This window comes from Sciurus vulgaris (assembly GCF_902686455.1).
Source record: "Sciurus vulgaris genome assembly, chromosome: 2".
Classification (NCBI taxonomy): Eukaryota; Metazoa; Chordata; class Mammalia; order Rodentia; family Sciuridae; genus Sciurus; species Sciurus vulgaris.
In genome coordinates, this window is record NC_136462.1 from 194,316,900 (window position 1) to 194,338,540 (window position 21,641).

At 53.7% G+C, this 21,641-nt stretch overlaps 1 protein-coding gene across 10 annotated transcripts in view; it reads right to left on the minus strand.

The window, feature by feature from the left end:
- Positions 1 to 19,125, minus strand: part of NFATC2 (nuclear factor of activated T cells 2) — a 131,059-nt gene extending 111,934 nt beyond the window's left edge. For 2 of the 10 annotated variants that reach the window (XM_079127011.1, XM_079127012.1), the window contains exon 1: positions 18,864 to 19,049. In XM_079127011.1, the coding sequence (XP_078983137.1) occupies positions 18,864 to 18,933 (70 nt within the window). In that variant the 5' untranslated portion in view covers positions 18,934 to 19,049. Of the gene's footprint in view, positions 1 to 4,917; positions 5,393 to 18,863 lie in introns of those variants that run through there. The other 8 variants (XM_079127007.1, XM_079127010.1, XM_079127013.1 and 5 more) reach the window with 7 other exon arrangements.
- Between the last annotated feature and the right edge of the window lie 2,516 nt (positions 19,126 to 21,641).

The following is a 21,641-nucleotide window of genomic DNA, read 5'->3' on the forward strand; positions in this document are numbered from 1 at the left end:
ACAAAGAGCCTTGAGAACTGACCTTTATGACACCGCTTTAAGGTTTTAATAGCCTCTGCTCCCAGTCCAAGTCCAAGACCCCTAACGGATAGGGGGCCTTTAATTTGGAAGCCCGAGTGACACGGGTTCACCTGAACAGAAGGATGCAGGTCCTCTGCTCCCTGAAGGGACCCCCACTCAAGTCCAGCCCTCGCCACCTTCCCCCGCACCTGGAGACAGGCTCATTAAGGCCTGTCCTTAGCCTGGCTCTGACAGCAATGTCTGTGTCACGTGTGTTCAGAGAACCTGCTCGCTTGGTGTGCAGCCCTATATTTAGCAAGCACCAAAAAAACCAGTTACTATATCACAGCACCTCATTTGTCCCTATCTGTTTACCAGGCTGTGTCCCACACTGGCCCAGGCACCAGGCAAGGGCAGGGACCACATCTCATTTGTCTCTACACCCACAGGGCTTGGCATGAAACCAGCATTCAGTATGTTTGCTGAAAGAATGAGGTTTTCATTGTCCCCCGTGACAGGGTTGAGAGCAGGTGTTCACAAGTCGAAGGACTGGCGACATCAGGAGATGGGCCAGAGGAAGGTCTCAACTGCCCCCGAGATGGGGTGCAAGGCACACGTGGTCGGGGTGGGCGGAGAAGCAGCACTCAGAGAGGTTGCTCAGGCACACATGCTGTGTGCATGTACATTATTCAGGGTATGCATGCTCATGCGAGTGTGCATGAGTAGCATCTGAGCTTTTATCAGCTTGTCAAAGGGCTGTGACCCCCACAGTTGAAGGATCACAGGAAGAGACTCCACAAACCAGCAAGCAGTGATCAGGAAGAGTCTGCGGCCTCACAGAAATGTCAAAGCTGGTGCCAGATGTTTTAGCATTTAGGAGGGATGCACCAGACCTCTTAAGGAAAACCAGAGATGAGTACTTTACCATGTCCATCCCCAGCGCAGCACATAGGGGATCCAGCATTTCTGGAGGTGACCATGATTCCCAGTACCCACCTGTCTCTCTCAAAGTATTACGAGTTGGGAGGAGTAAGAATCCACTGAATTCCAAGGAAATCCAAATCCTGAAGCGTCTGACAGCAACACAACTCCCCTCCAGGGTGGGACCTTCAGTGGTCAGGACCCCACGGCACACACATGCACACACACACACACACACACACACACACACACACAATAGTAGTAAAAAGATGTGCATGCACTTTGCACACCTCTAGTTTGAAAACCTAGATAGATGAAATGGATAATTTCTTAGAAAAATAGTTTACCAAAACTGACTGCAGTAGAAATGGAAAGTATAAACAGCCCAATTCCCACTGACACAACAGAGAAAGTCCCTAGAAACAAGCCCACAAGAAAGCAGCAGGGCCAGAAGTTTCCACAGAGGACTCTGGCATGGTGTTAAAGACTGTTCTGCTCGGGATACTAAGTTGTTCCTGAGCATAGAGAAGGAATGAAACCTAAAGCTGACTGCACAGGGAAAAGGGCATGACAGGTGAATATTACTGAAAAAAAACTTAAATATTACTGAACAGATGTCACCACCCCAAAAAACAATAAAAGGTGACCAAGGGAGTTTGCATCAGGAACGTTCCAATATTAGGCAATCTATCAACATAAGCCAATTCAGTAACAGTTCTCAGAAGAATAAAATCATGTTTCCCACAGATGCTAAACAGCCTTTGATGTGATTCAACTCTCCTTCCGAACAAAACTCCCAAAGAAAGAAGAATGAATGGATACCTCCTTAGCATAATTAAATATGGTACCCCTCAATCCTAAACCAACACTAAGGGACAACCTTCTACTGGAGGCATCAGCCAATGCAATCAGACAAGGGAAAACAGCAGAAGCACATTTGAGGCACTAGGTCTTCTCCATGGTCTTCCCAAGGTCGAGCATGGTGGGTGCTTATTGGTTGGTTGGATGAGTAATTGAATAATGGCTCTCATTAATTGAGCACCTCTACTAAAAACAGCAAGACCTTAACAAAATGCTAGTGATGAATCACACTCTGCGCTGATTTAAATGAGTCAACCCATTCAAGGTGGGCAATAGTCCTTTAAGGTAAGTACTATTATTTCAGTCACTTTACACATAAGCAAACAGAGGCCCAGAGATCAAATGACTGGCTCAGGACCACTCTGCTGGTGTTTACAACCCCATCCTCGCCAGGATCCCAGGGGCCTGGCATGTAACTCTTATCAATGGTGCAGCAAGGAGCCTCCTGGAGTTCTGAGCCCAGGCTCCTGAGCAGGCTCAGACCTGAGCTCTGCCATTTTCCAGCTCAGCTTTCTGGAGAAGAGCACGTCACTTTCCCGTGCCTTCTCACCCTCCTCTGTAAAACGGGATGAAGTAGTGCCTGCCTGCTAGGGTCAGAGGGACATTAACTGGGCTGATCCGGGTCCACTGCACACTAAAGTTCCATAAAATGGAACCCGGCCTCCCAAACCTTCCCTGAGTTCTGACAGTGACATTAGGGCTAACACTCCACGTGCATCACCAGCGCGCTATCTCTGGGACCAAGCCAACAGCAAGGCAAAAGCTCGCCTTGGCTCTCGGAGGTCCCTCATGCAGAAGCCCAGAAAAGCAACTGCCACAGCCCCACCCACGTCTGGGACGACTCATCTCGGCCTCTCAAAGCTCACAATGTCCCTTCTGTTCCTGGGGGCTGACTCTTCTGTGCTAGCTCCTTGCAGCAGAGAGGCATCATTTAACAGACAGACGCAGAGCGAAGCTTAACTTCACGTAGCACTTCCTTCCCAAGAGCACCCTCTGGAAAGGAGTGGCTGTCCAGAGCAGAAAGCCAACAAGCTCTGCCAGGTGACGGAGGCCAACACCAGTGGTGACAAACCATCAACAGTTGGTACCTGTGATGTGATGTCTGCCATACAGCACTTGACCCTAGCGGTCTTCTTCCCAATTATCCCACAGCCTTATTCTAATCACAAGAAAAATCTTATTTTTAAAAATTAAGGGGCAGGAGCTGGGGTTGTAGCTTAGTGGTAGAGCACTCACCTAGCACGTGTGAGGCACTGGGTTTGAACCTCAGCACTACATACAAATAAATAAATAAATAAAAGTATTGTGTCCACCTACAACTAAAAAATATTTTTAAAAAAATTAAGGGACAATCTACAACATACCTAACCAGTACTCCTCAGAATGGTTAAGGTTTAAAAAAAAAAATCCTGAATCTAAAAAAGTATGGATTTCAATAACAATGTATCAATATGGGTTCATTAATTATGACAAATGTACCATACTAATGAAAAATGCTAACAGTATGAGGGTGCTGGGCAGGTGGGGGTTCTGTGTTACCTTCACAACATTTCTATAAATCTGAAACTGCTCCAAAAAAATAAAGTTTATTATTAAAAAAAAAAAAAAACAAAAAAACAGATTCCTGGGCTTTCACTGCAGTCATTAAGATACCCATCTGGTGGCCACCAAGCACCACTTGCCAAGAAAAACTATAAAAAGTACCTCCCACCAGATTTGGCTTGGAAACTATTTCCCCGGAAATCCTCCCCCTCTCCCTAACCCCACCCCACCAAAAAAAAAAAAAAAAAAAGCTGATTGTGCATCTGGGAGGGGTATAAGTATTAACCCTGCGAAACATGACTTTAATCTTAATGAACAGAAAGACCACTGATGTTAACATAAATGGTTTGCAGATTCTTAATTGTATCTTTTCAAAGCAGAGGATGTCCTCCAGATTGCAACTGCAGAACACAGATCTCCTTTGCTGGCTGATTATTTCCATCTCCAGCCAAAACACAAAATTGTTACTAATTACCATCTCCTGGGATCCAAGGGAGAGTGATACCCAGAGTCAAAGCACAGCCCCTCATCAAAGGTGGCTGGTGAGGACCCCCAGGTGGTAAGTTAAAACTTCTCTACCCAGGTGCCTGAGTCTCTGGGAAACACGGAGCCACCAAGTCAAACCCCCCCCCCCAATGAGCGCGCGCGCGCACACACACACACACACACACACACACAAACACACACACATAGGGGCTTGCTCCCCCAGCCTGGGAACACAAGCCCCCAGCACATCTGGAAGTTACTTGCCCTGCTGCCCGCGGCTGGTAACAAGCATTGAAATCAGGAAGCCTACTTGGGGGTTTGTTTTTTATCCAAGACAACCTGCTAACCAGAAAACTAGTGAGGCCAAGGGTAGCACCTTTTCCTTCCCTTCCTTCTGATGAATTCTCCTGTGACATGGTGCAAAGACACCAAGACCAGAGCCTGCAGCCCAGCCTGGGGAAGTTCCCAGTCCCCAGCCCCAAAGACTCAGGGCACTTGCGGCACAGACTGCAGTTTAGGCAGAAATAGTCTGTCTTCCTGAATCCACACTCCTGCTGACCCCAAAGTGTCCCTATCCACTCTGACAGCGGGTAGAAGCTCACTTAATAAAGCTCGCAATGGACCTCTTGGGGTGATTCGAAAATGCAGCAACAGAACCCAGAGAGGAAATGGGCCGCCTCACACCACCAAAATCAACCACCCTCCAGCGCAGACACAGCCAGCCTCTTCCTTAGTTTCAACACAAAGTCCCCAACAACCACGTTGCTTGGGGAGGTGGTGAGGCAGCCGTCAATCAGAAACCCTGGTGCCCAGGAGGGCGGCTTCCCGCACAGGATCCCTAGACCGGTCACAAGCTCTTTCTAGCCGCTGACTTGGGTCCTCTGCTCCCTCACCTCCTCCCTCCAAAGGCAGCTAAATCACTTCCATTGCCCGGCACTAGGCCAACAGAGTCCCTCGGCGTGGGGACCTGCCATCTTTTGCTTTGCTAACAGCGACCCTCGGGTCGACGTCACAAGTAATTGGAAACTGTCGCCCCATGAGGCACGAGTGAGCCTACCGCCCCCTAAAGGTGGCGCAGCCACTGTCGCCGCCTCCCCTCCCTCTCACCTGGGTAAGGCACCCCCTGCTCCCGGCCCCGAGGAAGTTGGCATGTGGAGCAGGAGAGGCCCTGTGCCCCGTCCCCAGGCTCACGCCCACCGACCTGGGATGGGATTCAGATAGTCATAGTCGAAGAGGATGGAGAAGTCGAACTCGTCCTGGGGGCTGCCCCCGGGCTCGCGGCCTGGGGCGTCCCCGCCGTCGGGGTCGGGCTGTGGCCCCGGGGCGTCCATGGCGCTCGGCACCGCGGGAGGGTCGCGGGGCTGGGGGCAGAGGCAGGGGCGCCGGCTCCGCGGGCCCTCGCCCGGGGTGGCGACGGGCGGCAGGACGCGGGGACGGGAGGAGGCGCGATCGGCGGGGTCCCTCTCCTCGTGGCAAGCACGCCGGCTCCGGGGATGGCGCGCCTGGCGCAGCGGGTCCTGGACGCGCCGGGTGCCGAGCGGCGGCGGCGCGAGCTTCCTGCTCCGGAGGCACCTGTTGCGGCCCGCGGAGGGGGCGGGGAGGCGGGGACAGCGCGGCCGGGCCGGCGGGGGCGGGGCCGTCGCGCGGGGCCAGGGGGAGGGGCGGCGGCCGGGCTGCCCGAGCCGGGAGGAAGGAGGCCGTCCGCTGGCGCCGACGGCCTGGGCCACCGCCGGCAGCTGGGGCGGTCGCTGCCTCCCACCTTCCTGGGGTGCGCGCGGCGCGCCCTGCCCAACCCACGGTCTGGAGGAGAAACCTGCCGCCACTTGCACTTTGGCTGTAAGGGACCACTCGCTGATCCCTGCCCTGCCTTTCTCTCTCTTCCTTTGGAAGTGGGCAGCCACTCCCCTCCAGCACACTCCTGTCCCCAGGTGCTCCTGTGTGCCCACAGCTGTGGCGATGATCTGCATGCTGCCTGCACGTCCCGGGGGCCTGGGAAGACGCAGATGCTCTGAAGCTACGGCCCACCTTGCAGCCATACTTCTGGCCACCTACCAGTGCCAGGCGCTGGGCCCAGCATGGCCCAGTCACTGCTGCCCTTGGGTCCTAGAAGTGGGCGGCTAAGGAGATAAGCAGACAAAGACCCCTACCCCTTTGGGCGCCAAGAGAGAATTCACCACGCTAATGGGATGAAGGCCGTGGGCTCGGGAGGCTTCATTCAGGCCCTTGGTGACCAGGGAGGGCCTCACTAGGGAAGTGACTTTGAAGGGGCCTGATTGAGGAAGAGAGAGAGCGTTCTGGCAGTGAGGAGCAAGAGAGGAAAAAGCAAGAGCTGGACGTGGTCTGGTGTGTGGGAGGCGGAGCAGGGAGTGTGTGCCCTTGGAGGCCGTGGCTGGCGGAGAACCAGTACACCTGGGTGCTTGTTTACAACATGAATTCCCAGGTCCCTCCCTGAGCTCTGGCTCCCTATGTCTGGATTACAGGCTCGGGAGCAGACACTTTTTGCTTGGGGGGATATTTTGTTTTGATTTCATTGGTGCTGGGGATTGAACCCAGGGCCTCAGGCATGCTTAAGTGCTGTACCAAGATGAAGGTTACGAACAGACTGGCAAGCGGTACTTGAGAATCCAGTGCCATCCTTCCAATAAATCACTTCTAGGGGTCTCCTGACTTCACATTTCTGAAGTAGGGAAACACAGGTAGAAAAGAAGACTGGAGCCGTGGTCCTCAGCTCTCACAGCTCCTAAGAACCACCTGGGACACTTTAGGTACCTGGGCCCAAGCTGCAATCCAAAGCCATTCACTTCGGATTCATCTGAAGTGCCACGGTGTTGAGGACCACAGGATTAGGCAGGAGAGGTGCGCAAGCCCTCTGAGAACACTGGCTTGACTGCGGCGACTACACTCTTGGCTCCCGGGCCGCCCGTAAGAAGCAGGATATGTGTCGGCGGCCAGCCACCTCTCCTCCACGAAGGGGATCTGTGCAGAGCTGTCCTTCCACAAATGTTTGCTGAGTACCTGCCAGGTACCTGGCGCAGCTGCAGATGCGGCGACGCGGCCTCAGCAAGGCACAGACAGTCCCGGCTGCACTGTGCTTATCACCCGGATGCAGAGAAGTGCAGCCATGAACAGGGTTGCCCATTGCCCTTGGGCCAGCGGTTCTTAACCAGGCTCCACATTACAATCTCCTGGAGTGCCGTAAAAGGTTCAAGTAAGGGGCCGGGGCTGGGGCTCAGCGGTAGCACGCTCGCCTTGCACACGTGTGGCCCTGGGTTTGATCCTTGGCACCGCATAAAAATAAAATAAAGGTATTGTGTCCACCTACAACTAAAAAATGTATTTTAAAAAAGTTCAAGTACATAATTCCACGCCTATACGATGCTGTCAGAAAGAATCCAACTTTTACGTAAAACCATAAAGCACTAATAAAAGAGGAGAAAGTTCAAATACCTGAGTCCCATCAGACACCAATGTAATCACCACGTTTGGGCAGGCACCACGTTTGGGGACCCGGGCATCAGTATTTTGCAAAAGCTCAAGAGACGCTTCCAATGTGGGACCAGAGGTGAGTCTAGCTCCAATGCAAGGGCCGGGCCTGGCTCTAGACATGCTTCAGAGTCTTGAGAAGCACTCTCTGGTTGTCAGAGCATAAAGAAATCCCTTTCTGGGAGGGGACAAGGAACTCATGAAAATCAAAGAAAGAGCAGTAGAGGAAAGGGAGCAGGGGGCAGGAGGTGGGAGGAAGGAAGTGCTGGGGAGGTATTGGTCAAATTATAGCGTCAGATTGTGTGCACATGTGAATATGAACCACAATCCGATTAGTATGTACAACTACAATGCACCAATTTTTAAAAATGTGGGGAAAAAAATCCCTTTCTTTGTTCCTAGCCTGGAGGACCCGTGTACTGAGTGTATCCTACAAGAATCTGAGAGGCCGACTGAGAACTTTATTTAGGTGGAGGAGGGGGTGACTTTAGACAGGATACTAAAAGCCAAGTATGTAGCAGGAAATGGATTGTGGGTCTTAATGACAGGGACCCAAGGCCCTGGAATTAGGTAAAAATAAAGGGGGGAACCAACCTTCCCTGCCACTGCGGAACAGGAGATAAACTGGTAGCATCAGTCCCCTCCCCTCCCCTCCCCTCCCCTCCCCTCCCTCCACCCACAGTGATGAACTGCTTCTAAGCTAGTGGACCCCTCCTGGCTGAGCGTGCCCAGATCATCCCTCTTCTGGGGACGGAACCCTGGCCTCATGCATGCTAGGCAAGTCTCTACCACTGAGCTGGCCCCCAGCTCCAGGGTAACTGCTCTTAACATAATCTTGGTAGAACTATCAACACAGTTGTGCCACCACTCCGCAAAGAAGTGGAATTTTATCTCCACTAGCCTATGAGACCCACGAAGGCAGGGGCAATGGTGGCCTTTTTCCTAGTTTATGCACAGTGGATGCGTGGGTGGAGGCTGGATGGGTGAAGGATGGGCAGATGGGTGGAGGCTGGGCGGGTGAAGGATGGGCAGATGGGTGGAGGCTGGGTGGGTGGAGGCTGAGTGAATATTTGCATCCTTGTGTGGATGAGCCTTAGGCTTCTCTTTGAGAGTCTCCTCCCTGTCTCTTTCCCTGACCACCCAATTGCTAGGACAAGAAGCTAAACTCTTACCACCAACAACCTCCCCTTGAGACACCCAATAGTAAGATAAACCAGTAAAGGGAACATCACTTTACAGTTGATCAAGCACAGGGCTGGGCATGTGGCTCTGTGGTAGAGAGCTAGTTTGGTACACGTGAGGCCTTGGGTTCAGGTATGACAGTGTGACAGACAAGAAACACCTGATGGAGTTGATCAAGTGCCACGGAAACTTCAGCCTTAGGAAAAATCGATTATTCAGGACATTCTGAATACCACTCTACCTGCTTGCCCCTCTGAACGGCGGGTATCTCCTGGAAGCTTCTAGGACTTGCTCTCTACCCGAGCAACCAGGGCCCTTCCAAGCAAACAGGTGCAGACCAGGCTCTGGCCGGTAACAGGGTTCTGCTGGGACCAGCGGAGTGAGAGGGAGAGGGCTTCCTCTCCAAGGACACCAAGAAGAGCAGGTGGGGAGGCATATTTTCAACTCCAAAATGAATAACTGCTCTTAAGAGCAGAATGTGTGACCCCTACTCACAGAGGCCACCAGGCTGGGTGGCTTGGGCGTCTCTTCTCTTTGCTATGACTGGCCTCCCAGCACAGGCCCTGGCCTGAGAGTCTTCCCAGGCTCCCACACAGTGCAGCGGGAAGCCAGGGGAGCCACTGGGACTGAAATGTCACCATGGCCCAGAAATCAGCTCAATTCAACCAGCCTCTATCCAAAGCACAATTACAAAACTGAGATAGCACCGTGAATGGAAAGGAAGGCAAGGCAGAGCTGGGCAAGGAAACCCCGTGTAGCAGGGAATTCAGGGAGGCTTCATCCGCCAGGGAGGGGATTGTTAAGCTGAACCCAGAAGGCCGAGTAGAAGTTAGCCAGGGAATGGTGAGGGAGAGAAGTAACAGACAGCTGAGAAAGTATGTGCAAAGGCCCTGAGGTGGGCGCGGGGGTGAAGTATTGGAGACTGCAGTCTGGAGGGACCCGTCGACTACGGTTCCACCCTCCTGTTCACCTTTTTGGCATAAAGCTCATTTAATCTACAAGCTGGTCTTCTCCCAGGAAATCAGATTCACAGACCCAAATGCCAGTTCAGTGCCTCTGCTTGGGTGTCCAAGAACACCTGACAGTGAGCATGTCCCAAACCAAGCCCTGTGGTCCTTTCCCACTCCTCCCCAACACACTCTGCCCTCTCAGGGATCGTGTTCTCCCGACAGAGACCAAGAGTGCGCCTCGAGTCCTCTTCTTTCCCACCCCACTTGCAAACCTCGGCAATGCAGGTAGCTCCATCTTCAAACCAGAGCACGAAGCCAGGCGTGGTGGTGCTCACCGGTAATCCCAGCCACTGGGAGGCTGAGGCAGGAGGATGGGAGTTCAAAGCCAGCCTCAGCAATAGCAAGGCTAAACCACCCAATGAGACCTTCTCTAAATAAAATATAAAAATAGGGCTGGGGATGTGGCTCAGTGGTTGAGCACCCCTGGGTTCAATCCCCAGTACCCAAAAAAAAACTGTAACAGGACCACAACCATCTCTCAGCCACATACGTCCCTATTCTTCTTCTCACCCCAATAATCCAAGCCCTGGCGCCTCTCAGCAGGACAGCTGTAGAAACCTCCCCCCAGACTTGCTGCTTTTGCCTCTGCACACAGACTGAGCCTCCAGAAGGATCCTTTAAAGTTCATAGCTCAGGCCATAGGATCACAAGTTCAAAGTCAGCCTCGGCAACTTAGCAAGGCCTGAAGCAACTTAGCGAGACCCTGTTTCAAAGTTAAAAAGTAAGAAAGGTCTAGGGATGTGGCTCAGTGGTAAAGCACCCTGGGAAAAATCCCTGGTACCAATTTACATTCTTCTGGGAGCTCCCAGGAAAACCAGAACTTGCTGTTTTCAGAGTGGGTGCTTTATCTGAATAGAGTCTGCACATAATAAAATCAGGTATTTAAAATAAATACATAAATAAGTAAATCAAAATAAAATTCATAGCCCATAAACCCTCCAGGGGCTTTCCATTATGTTTATTTTATTTTAAATTCTTTGCACTTCTGGGTATTGAACCCAGGCAGCCCTGCACTGCTGAGCTGTGTCCCATCTCTTCTCATTACATTTGGGATGAAAACCACAGACCTTGCCACTGGGCCCGACAGCAGCTGCCCCATGTGGCTCTCCTGGGCAGTGCGTGCCACTGTTTGCTCCTCCTCTTCCTCTCTCTACCCTGATCATACACCTGATCTTGAAAGTGCCAACAGGGCCTTCATACCCACTGTCCCCTCTGATACTGCCTGGCCTCGAATCTCAGCTCAAATGTCACCCCCTCAGGGAGACCTTCCCTGCCATTCCCAATAGAAACAGCGCTCCCTGGTCCTTCACCCTGCGTGACGGTCCCCTGGTCCCCCTCTCGACAGCATCTTTTATTTATGTTTACCTTTGTCTGTTTACTCCCTGTTCCTTGAACTCTGATATTAAAACCCACAAGAGTAGGAGGATTTATCTGATTTTCTTACTGGAGTATCAAGGGTGGCCAGAGTTAGCAAATAAAAATACAGGCTACCCAGTGAAATTTAAATTTTAGACAACGAATGCTTTCTTTAGCAGGAGTATGTCCCGAATGTTGTATGGAACTTGCTTAAGCTAAAAAAGTATTCATTGTTTACCTGAAACCGAAGTTGAACTGGGTGTCCTGTGTCTCTCTCTGACAACTCTGGCTGTATCCCCAGACCCTCAAGTTCTACCCAGGACACAGTAGGTGCTCTCTAAAAAGCAGCTGAAGAATGAATGGAAGGACAGTGATTCCCGCAGCCTCCCTCGGGACAGCCATCAGCAGGTAAAACTGCGTCACCGGGAGAACCTGCGTGGCTCGGTGTCACAGCTTGGACAAAGATGTGAAAATCAACAATGTTTTGTATATTTGTGTCCGGCCTCTACTGTGGTAATAATACCTACAACCATTTTTATATAAACAACATTTTCTCCGAATCTGTGACTTCAGTGAAATTCTGCCTACACATTTTTCCCCCCAAAGGAAAAGAAAAAAGACTATTGTCAGCTGGGTACCACCCAGGTGCACACCTGCGATCCCAGTCACTCGGGAGGCTGAGACAGGAGAATTGCAAGCTTGAGGCCAGCCTTGGCAACTTTGCAAGACCTTTTCTTAAAATAAAAAATAAAAAGGGTTGGAGACGTCTTTCCACGGCTGACACCCCTGGGTTCAATCCCCTGTACCACAAAAACAAATGAAGACTTCCCATCACAAACCCCCATCCTGACAACCCCCGATTATGAGCAAGCACACGACAGTTTTCAGAAGGCAGGTGGTGGAAGTTTCAAGACTAGCAGGTTCCAAAAACCATCTCTCCGCAGCGCAGGCATCGCCTGGCTCCCGTCACTGTGGGTATTAACAGCCTCGTCCAGAGACAGGCACTGAATGGCCTTGGACTGGCTCTAGCCAAGGGGGGGCGGAACTCAGGAGGCAGAACTCAGGAGGCGGGGAGACCCTCGGCACTCACACGAGTCATTCCTGCACCATGTTTTCAAAAAGCCAAGTGAACACACCTACACAGAACCCATGCTGAACACACTCTTGGAATTTTTAGGAAGACAGGCTGGCTAGCAGCACCGAGAGGGCCACCGGGAGACTGGGGCCAAGGGCAAAGGTGCAGCACCCCCCTGCCCTGACCCCGGGGTGGGGGCCGCGGCCGTTAGTGCAGCACAGATTTTTCGTGTGGCATGGATTTCTGGCATTGGTTTTTGACTTTGAAAAATCACCTTGAACTGCGGTTCGTCTCAGTTGCGGGGTCTCCTGCAGTCCCCTTACTCCTCCCCCCTAAATGCCTCACCCCCTGTCCCTGAACTTGGCAAAGCGTTTCCAAGGAGCTCCTTCTAAGGGCGACGCGACACCTGACCTCCAGTCCAATTCACCTTCCCCTTTGGCATCTTTCAAAGCCTGAGCAGGACTTTTCTGCTGTAAGGAAACAATTCCCAAGAGGGGACAGTGGCAAGAGGCAGCTGGTGTGGTCCCCGGCCCAGCAGGCAGACATGGACGGCGAGTGGACACCGTCTGAGACAGCAGGGTTCTCCTGATTCTGATTTCTCCAAATCAAAGTGTGGAGGTGCGGAGATGCCCCTGGGACAGCAGCGGAGGTGGCAGGTTAGAGGGGCCGGGCCACACCCAGCCCGGGCGTGCCACATTTGGCCAGCCCACTCCTTTCTTAAAAATCCAAACTAACATTTTTAACTTTGGAAAGTTCAGATGCAAATCCAGATGTCCAGTTGCTCCTTTAGAAAAAGCAGCTCTGGCCCATCAAGCCTCTCCCTGGTGGGCTGTCAGCTGGAGCTGTGGCGGCTGCCCCTTCGGATGCCTGGCCACCCCCTAGGGCCTGAGACAAGTCTCCTGGTCCTGTTCCCTGAGCACCCTCTTGGTCCTGGCTCTGTCTTGGCTCTGGCTTCCTGGCACATCCCCACTGCATGGTGGAACTGTGTCGAGGACAGCACGGCCTTCCCTCCACCCGTCTGTGCCCGCCCTTGCTGGACCAGGGAAAGCCACCAGTGCCCACCAGTAAGGCTGTGGCTTCCGCCAGGTGGGCACCTCCCGGGCAGCCACGTGCAGGGAGAGTCAGCAGGCAGGGCGCTGGTTAGGAGGGGCCACCCTGCCACTTCTCAACCACCTACCTGCGCCCTCAGCCCACCGTCACCCCGGCCCCCAGGCCATCTTCCTTGATGGCCACACCTGGGCATTGACCTCCTCTGTCTGTCCCTCTCCCACCGTGTTCTTAGCAGACTTGAACACAGTATCCATCTCACCATCTCTGAAGTCAGGGCATAATGAGGACCCAGAACCGACGGGAGACCTAGGCCCTGGAACGCATTGCCCCCTCCTCCAAGGAAAGCAGTGCCCCCGCCTGGACATTCAGTCACTCCGCACGTGCGTGGCCTCGCCCGTCCTGCCACCTCCTCCTCACAGAAGAATCTCCAGCTGACTCCCAGGGGCAAAGGCGCTGTCTGTCCTTCCCTCTCCACTGACTGCACCCACCAGCCGAGCCGGGCGCCTACGCCCCTGGGCTCCCGGCCTAGGGATGGAGGTCCGTCATCGGGAGCCCTGAGATGCGGCACGTGTGGACTTAGCCTCTTCAGAATGGGCTCTGCAAGGCTATTTGGTCAGAGGAAAGTCGTAACTGGAATTTAACAATAAAATAACAGTCAACGTGGCAGCTCAGGAAGGCTGGCCAGTGGGCCTCCTCCAAGGGCCTCGCTGGCAGGGCCTCTATGAAACCTCGAAGCACCACTGGCACCCACACTTCCGTTTAGGAGACAGAGGCACAGAGCGGGCGTGACATCACGCTTGCCACTGTGGGGCTGGTTTTGTCCCATAGGAGTCTGATACTCGTTTCTGAGTCACGCTCTTCCTAGGTTATTAGCTGAGGGTGGATTTGCCAAGGGACATTTTTGGACCAAGATGAAACACCGAACAACTCGCAGGGAGAGCAGAGGGTGGGAGAGGAGGGACACGGAACCCCTGGGCGGGGCTGCCAGGAATGCAGCCGGAGGTGGCCCTGCGTTCACAGAGGGACGCTCCTGCCCTCAGTGCCCAGGACTGAGCATCCCTGCACGACCCAGCATCCAGTCTGAGAACCCAGAGCAGCCAGCTCCGAGGACAGGGAGGACACTCTGCCCCAGGACCCCCTGCCTGCGTCCCCAGCGTCCCCGGCTACCTGGCTCCAGGCTGTTCTGCACTTCACTGTCCGTGTGGCCCTTGGGAGATGTTAGAGAGACCACACGCTCTGCTGCTGCAAACCCCCGGGGCTCCCCAGGGCCCCGACAATGAACTTCAAACTCCCTGCCAGGTCTCCCGGGACCCTGCCCTGGCCCGACTCCATGATCTGTTACCACCACGCCCCCGCCCTTTCGGTTCCAGCCATGCTGGGCTTCTTGCTGTTCACTGCACACACGTGTATCCTTGGGGCACCTGTGAGCATTTCCCCATTTATAAGCAGGTTCCTTACCAGGAGGGAATCAACCAAAAAAGACGCCTCCATAGAGAGGAAGTGCCTCAGGCTGGAGGGCAATCCTACTGTTGTGGGTGCAACTGTTCTCCCCTCCCGACCCCAAACAAATTATATATAAACACACACACACACACACACGCACACGCACACACACGCACATGCACACACGCGCACACATACACACACATGCACACACATGCACACACGCACACATGCACACATACACATACGCACACACACGCATGCACACACATGCACACACATGCACACACACATATTTTCAAATCCTAACTCCAAATACCTGTGAATAGGTGAATAGAACCTTATTAAGAAATAAGATCTTTGCGGATGTGACCGAGTTAAGATGCGGTCACACTACAGCTAAGGGGTTTCACCCAATGTCTCGAGTCATTACCAGGAGAAAAGCAAACAGAAAAACACACCAGCGAAAGGCCCCAGGAGGACAGGCAGAGATGGCAGGGCTGCAGCGACAAGCCTCAGAAGGCCCAGGACTTCCTGAGCCTCGAGAAGTAAAGGAGGTCCCCCAGCCTCCAGAGGGAGCAGCCCTGCCACACCCTCATCTCAGATTCAGCCTCGGAGCGTGGGGAACAGGCTCCGCTGCTTCACGCTGGCTGGTTCGTGATGATGAGTTATGGCAGCCACAGGAGATGGACGCCCGCCCTCCAGCGACACGCACACACGCACCCCAGGCCACTCACAGTCCTCTCTCCTATTTTAGGCCCTAACACAAGCCATGTGCACCCAGCCTGTGAGGACAGACCCCATCTTGTCTGGTTCCCCGCTCCATCCCCAGTGTCTTCAACGGTAAATGGAAAGTGGCAGGTGCTCTTAACAGCCGTCTGGGTGATCTTACTGTCACCCGTGACACAGGGGGAGGCCGAGGCGCCGGACAGTGATGCTCCTGGCGCCAGATCTTGCAGCCAGCCAGCAGCAGAGGCAGGCTTTGAACCCAACTCAGAGCTCAGGCTGTTTGTCTCTGGGGTGGTCGAGATGTCACCCGGGCCGCCGGAGACTCACAGCTATGGGAGAGTGGGCCCCTGCCCTCCAGGACCCTGCAGCCCAGTGAGGAAAGAGCGCTGGAAAGTTGGTCGGAGAAGCATCTCTGCTCTGAGGTTCTCCCTGGAGTTCTGCGGGGAGGGGCGCTGCGGGCTGGGGGGCTTCCTGGAGGAGGGGCCTCTGGGGAGCCCAGGGAGGACCAGGAGGGAGGCCCCCAGAGGGGCCCTGGCTCCATCCTGTGAGGACAGAAGGTGGAGCCGGGCTTGGAGCCTCCTCGCTGCCTGGCTGAGGACTCCCTTCCTCTATGGAAACAGACATTTTGGCTTCCTGAGGCCAGGCAGGTCCAGGCCCGCCCCCCGGCTCAGGAATCAGATCTGCCTCGGTTTCCCCACCCCTGACAAGGAAGCGCCAGCCCTCCGCGTCTCTCCTTCCCTTCCAGAACAAGTCCAGGTACAACCTGGGAGTGGGGAAAGAACCAGGAGCCAAGGTCTGACCACCGCTTCGACACTCCATCTGTCATGTGGCATTTAAAAATTAGGATTCTGCAATCGGAGAATCAGAGACAGCCAAGCGTGTGGCCAGGAGCCTGGGCTGAAATTAAGACTCCATCCCTTCCTTACTGGGCAACACTCGGGCAGTTGTTGCCCTCTCTGTGCCCCACTCCCCCACACTCCAGGAGGGGACGATTGCAACAGTTGGGGCACACAGCTGCCGCAGGGATGGAAAGGCACAGTGCTTGTCAGGCACACGGCCCCAGACAGACCGAGTCAGTGCCGAACGCATGCTGGCTCTCAGTCACAGACAACTGAGGCCCACTGTGTGCTCCTAATTTGCTTGTGACTTTGGGCAAAGCTTGTTTGCCATGTGCAACTGCCAGACAATCCTCACATTTAGTGAGTGCTCACGCCCGTGAAGCGCTGAGCTAGGTGTTTTATGTGCATGATTTCACACCACGCTGGCGACAAGTCTATGAAGTTGACTCTATCCTTATTCCTTTTCTGTAAATGAAGAAATCAAGGCCTCACAAGCTGGGGTCTGAAGCCAGACTCTATCATTACACAGCTCCAGTAGTTAAAAAGTACCTTGAGAGGTATAAAGTATCGCATCTACTCAAATAGTCCTTGCTACTCAGTCCTGTTCCTATTCAACACTGGTTATTGTTTTTGCATCTTCACTATAATAGGAATTGCTGTTTAGCTTTTATGGAGCATCAACCATTAGCAAGACATCATCTTAGGTGCTTGTGAGTCTCACAACAACCCTATAAGGGAAGCAATGTCATTGGCTCCATTTTATAGATGAGGAAACTGAGGTAGAGAGGTTACATCACTTGACAAAGATCACACAGTTGTGATGTGGCAAACCAGAAACTCTAATCCAAGCAGAAGTCAGCAAACTTGGGCCTGGGAGCAAGCAAAGCTCACCCTGGGTTTGTTTATTCCTGAAATACTTTCCACCATCTCACGTCAGATAACACCGAACACACCTCTTTCAGATCTTCAGTTTTCCGCAGGACCTCAGCCCAAAGCTGCACAGCAAGTTCATTATTTTCTTGCCATGCAAACATTTCTAGACTCTACTTAATGCCTTCGCCCATCTGCAGGCACCCTGTCGATCTGTGTCTCCAGTCATGCTGGTGTTAGAGTAAGGGACTTTAGTCTTTTCCCCTCAAGACCCTGATGCAGGGTGCAGCTGACGCATTTGGGTCAGCCCATTTCAAGCCAGCTGTCTTTGGGGCCTAGACTTGCAATCTGTGTGCCCCGTTGCCTTAGCATGTCGAGCGCAGTTCCCAGGAACAATCTGGTGCCCTTGTCTCCACATGTGCACACACACAGTGGCAGGCACACACCCACAGTCTTGCACACGAACATGGCCTGGGGAGGGTGCTCACGCACATGCACACGACACACATACCTCGAAACCTTAACAGAGGCAAGTTCATAAACTCCTAGCAGAGATCCAGCAGCTCCAATAAAACCAGAGGCTTGTGTTCGATCACACAGTAAAACAGAAGCCCAATTCCTCTTCTAAGTTCCCCTTCCCTGTCTCTCCCCCTCCTCCTTCCCTCCCTCTGTTTCTCTCCAAATGGGGCTAAATTTGGCGTTAGTCTGTCCCCCCACCCCACCACCCAAACATCAACCCCTGGGTTTCGGTTTGCAAGGCAGTAAAAACCATCCTGCCGGCTGAGAGCATCCTTACAGATGATGCAATATCAGCAGAGATTCTTGCCGCTATGTCATCATGTCTCTGCTGCTTGACCACCAGCAGAAGACAGCATAAACCAGCATCAGTCACAACGTCCAGAGTGCTGGCAGGATCTTGCTTTCAAAAGTGCAACTCAGCTAAAAATATGCCACGGAGGTCCGCTGTGGCAAAGCGCACCATTTACCTAGCCCAAGGCATTTGACTCCAATCTGGTTTTCAAAAAGAGCCCCTCAGGTTTATTTACTGAAATTGTCATTTCTCCCCCCCAACCCCCCAGAACTTTAATCAGCCACGCAGAGCACAAAACCTACATTCAACTCTGATTTTATGACAGAGGCTAACTCCTCCTACACGAATTTATTCCACTTAACTCTTGCAGCCCTGCCCACTTGGCAGCGCCCCCACCCCCACACAGGGCTCCCTCCCAAAGAGACGGGCATTGCCTCTCCCACTTCAAAGCCGGATTCCTCCTTGGGCAGCCCGGACCCCTGCACACCCCGGCCAGGTGGGACGTTTTCGTGTCATATTCTTACACATCAGCCCCCTCCGGTAGGATCCAAGTAGTCTGATTCCAGAGCTAAACCCAGGAGGAGGGAAAGTCGCAGAAACAGGGAGAGCCAAGGGTAACCGGATCGCCAACCGACTGGTGGTACCTTGCCCTTTAAAAAGGGGGCTGGAGGACTCCAGCCATCAGGCACATCAAAAAATAAAAAATAAAAAAGGAAGAATCTTGTTCAAATGTCCCAGAGCATCGCCGCCTTTTAGAAAGCAAAGTCTCCTTGCTACATTTGCTATATAGTGAAATGTCCAGCCCTTCTCTTAAAGAAAACAAAGCTAATAATAATAATAAGCACCACCACAACAAGGCGGCCGAGTGGCATTCGCTGTCACAAGCCGAGCGCTGGAGGTTAAGCAGCCAGCGGTTGGTTAGTAGCGAGACTCCCTCCGGCTCCCGCGGGGAAAGTCCTCCGGGCAGACTCGCCAGGGACGCCCGCCCGGGGACGCTTCCCGGCCGCGCGCGAACTGGCTAAGTCGGCTGCCCAGAGCTCCCGCCCCGGCCACCCTACCTGCGTGCCCGGGGGAAGCGCGGTCCCAAGCAGGGGTCCCCGGCTGCCGCCTCCGCCGGGCGCTCGCAGTGCTGCCCCGGACGGGAGCAGAAGCCCGGGGCCGGGAGGCGCGGGGGGCAACGTCTGGAGCGGGTCGGGCGCAGTTACCTTGGTCCACAGACCCCATGATGCGGACAGGATGGCAGTGCCCCGGCCTGAACGCAGCCTCTCTCTGCATCTGGAGGGCACCGGGCTGCCGCGTGCTGGGGAGGGGTCGGGTGGGCCGGGCCGCCGAGGGCGCCGTCCGCTCCGCCGCACGCCCGCGGGGCTGCGCTGGCCGTGGAGCCTGGCTCGGAGCGGCCGGGCTGCGCGCCTCGGCTCCCGGCGCGGCGAGTCGGCGGCTCCGCGATCGGCTTACTCCAGAGGCAACGCGACTTCCTTCCCCGCGCTCCGTGTTTATAGGCTTTCAATGCAGTAAAATAACGGGATTCCCTCACTGTTTCCTCCTGTTTATCCAGCGCCATGGAAACCACTGGATCCCGTCCATCTCCAAAACTCAGGGCTTTCCTGCAAACTTCACACTCAGGAATCCATGACGTCGCCTCCTCCGCGGCCAGCCAGCTCCGCGGCTCCTTCGGCCGCCAGCACAAGTCCCCGATTGTTCGGGAGAAAAGTCAGGGAGAGGGAGCGAAGCGGGAGACCGCGAGGAGGAGGGGCCGGGGGCGCGCGACTGTCCAAGTCAGCCCTGCAGGAGCTCCGGGCGGCTGTTTGCAAGGATCGCCGGCCACCGCCTTCCCTGCTGCGGCTTTTAATAAATCAGGCCCAACACTCCACAGCCCCCCCGTTTTCCAAGCGGGCACCCCTCAGAGTCAGCTGTCCAGGGGTCAAACCGACACCCCAAGTGGTCGAGGTCCCTGGACACTTGCCCAGGGACCCTTCCCAGTCCCTCTGGCTTCTGGCTGCCCAGATTTTGGCGTGTTCAGGGATGGTGGGGAGGAGGAAGAGGAGATGGAGGAGGAAGGAAAGAAATAAATAACTGTGCCTTGTGTCAACTCTCCAACTTCAAGATTTTTTTTCAAAGAGTTTATTTTTAGATTCATTTAGAAAATCCAAGGTTTCCAGTGATACTCAGAGGCTCCAGCAAAGATGAAATGGCCAAAGAGACGCTGAAACCAGGCAACCCATGTGTTTACACATGCTCCGGATAAACAGGAAAATAAAGGGAAGGGATGTCATGAACTTTGCAATATCCAGAAGAAGACCCATGGGTTGCCACGCGCAGCCCCCATCAATGGGCCACAGACCCCGGCAGGCCAGCCGAGAGCGGGGTGTGCACCTGGCAAGATGCCTTTTCTGGACTTTGACTAGCTTTGCCTCTTCACCTGCATGCAGGGTGGGAACTTCTGGGCCCACAGATAAAGCCAGCTTTGCAAATGGACATTGCAGATATTGTTGTGAGCTCTGACAAAACTGGGTAGCCACCAAGACTGGTGACTCATCACCTCCCCCCACTCTCTCACAGAAAGACTCGAACTTAAGGAGGCACTTCGAGCGCACTGGCTCCATCACAGGGACCACTCTGGTTTCCACATACGGGCCCACGATGGCCTCTCTGGGCAGCTCTCAGACACAACCACTGCTCCTGGAAGGCCAAGTAGAACTGAGCCTGAGAAAGTCCCGCCCCCCACCCAGGGGATGCTTTTCCAGGTCTGCCTCAACCACGGAGGCCTCCAGCAGTAGCACTTACGTCATGCTATTCCCCCAAAGGGAACAGCCATTATCTGTCTGCCTACTGTGCGCCAAGCCATTCAAGGTAAGGGAGTCTCCTTGCCTCTCCAGTAAACCAGATCTCAGAGCTGCTAAATGCCTTGCATTCACCCTGCAAGCAAGGGGCCTCTCCCCTCTTTCAAGGGGGAAACTGAGGCCCACAGAGCGCAGGTGGCCGCAGCCTGCCAATTCATAGAGTGGATCCTCACAGTGGAGCCAACCAAGGGAGCCCCATGCCCTGAGGTCTCTTTATCCAATTATCTGACCAGCCCTCCTGGTTTGCCTGGCATTCCAGGGTTCCCAGGACACAGGGCTTTCAGTGTGACAGCTGAGGAAGTCCCAAGCAAGTTGGGACAAGTCGGTCACCTGAGGCATGAATGAAGCTCAGCTGGCTTTTGCCACTCTCTGTTCATGACTTTGAAAGATAGTTGCTATACTTAGTACTGTCAGATAGCACCTCCTAACTCAGCCCTACTATGTGCAGGCCCTAAACTAGGGTCATCTCTAAGTTCCAGCTCACGACCCCCTTGTAAAGTAATATACTGAAACTGGGAGGGGTCAGCCCTGTGCTGTCCAATATGGTACCCACTGGTCACATGTGGTTATTAAAGTTTAAAAGTAATTAACAAATAAAATGTAAAAGTCAGTTCTTTACACAAGCCACATTTCAATGCTCAAAGCCACATGCGGCTGGTGGCTACCAAACTGGGTAGCACAGAATAAAACATTGCCATGGCTCCAGAAAGATCCCCTGGGTGGCACTGGCTTAGACAAGCCGAGAGCTGATGTACAGCTCAGGCTCAAGAACCAGACTCTTGCTGGGCCACATCATCACCTCCCCACTCTGTTAAATGGGGACACTATCAACGCTGTCCACTCAGAGTCGATGTAAAAATTAAATGAGCTTATTTAATTGAAGTCCTAAGAACGGTGAGGCATATCATAAAAGCTAAAAATACATATCTTTTTAAAAACCTTCTCACGGTCAAGGCGTCAGCCGTGACTAAGCCAGGAGTGAGGCCGTCTGCCTTCGCGCCCTAGCCTCCAGCCTCCCTTTATCACATCCAGGCCTGAAGCAAGCCCCTTGCCAGATCTGCCTCCTTCCACCTCCCTCTGAGCTTGATGTTGCGCTTCCGCTGACAGATAAGGAAACCGAGGCTCTGCAGGTGGATGTTCACA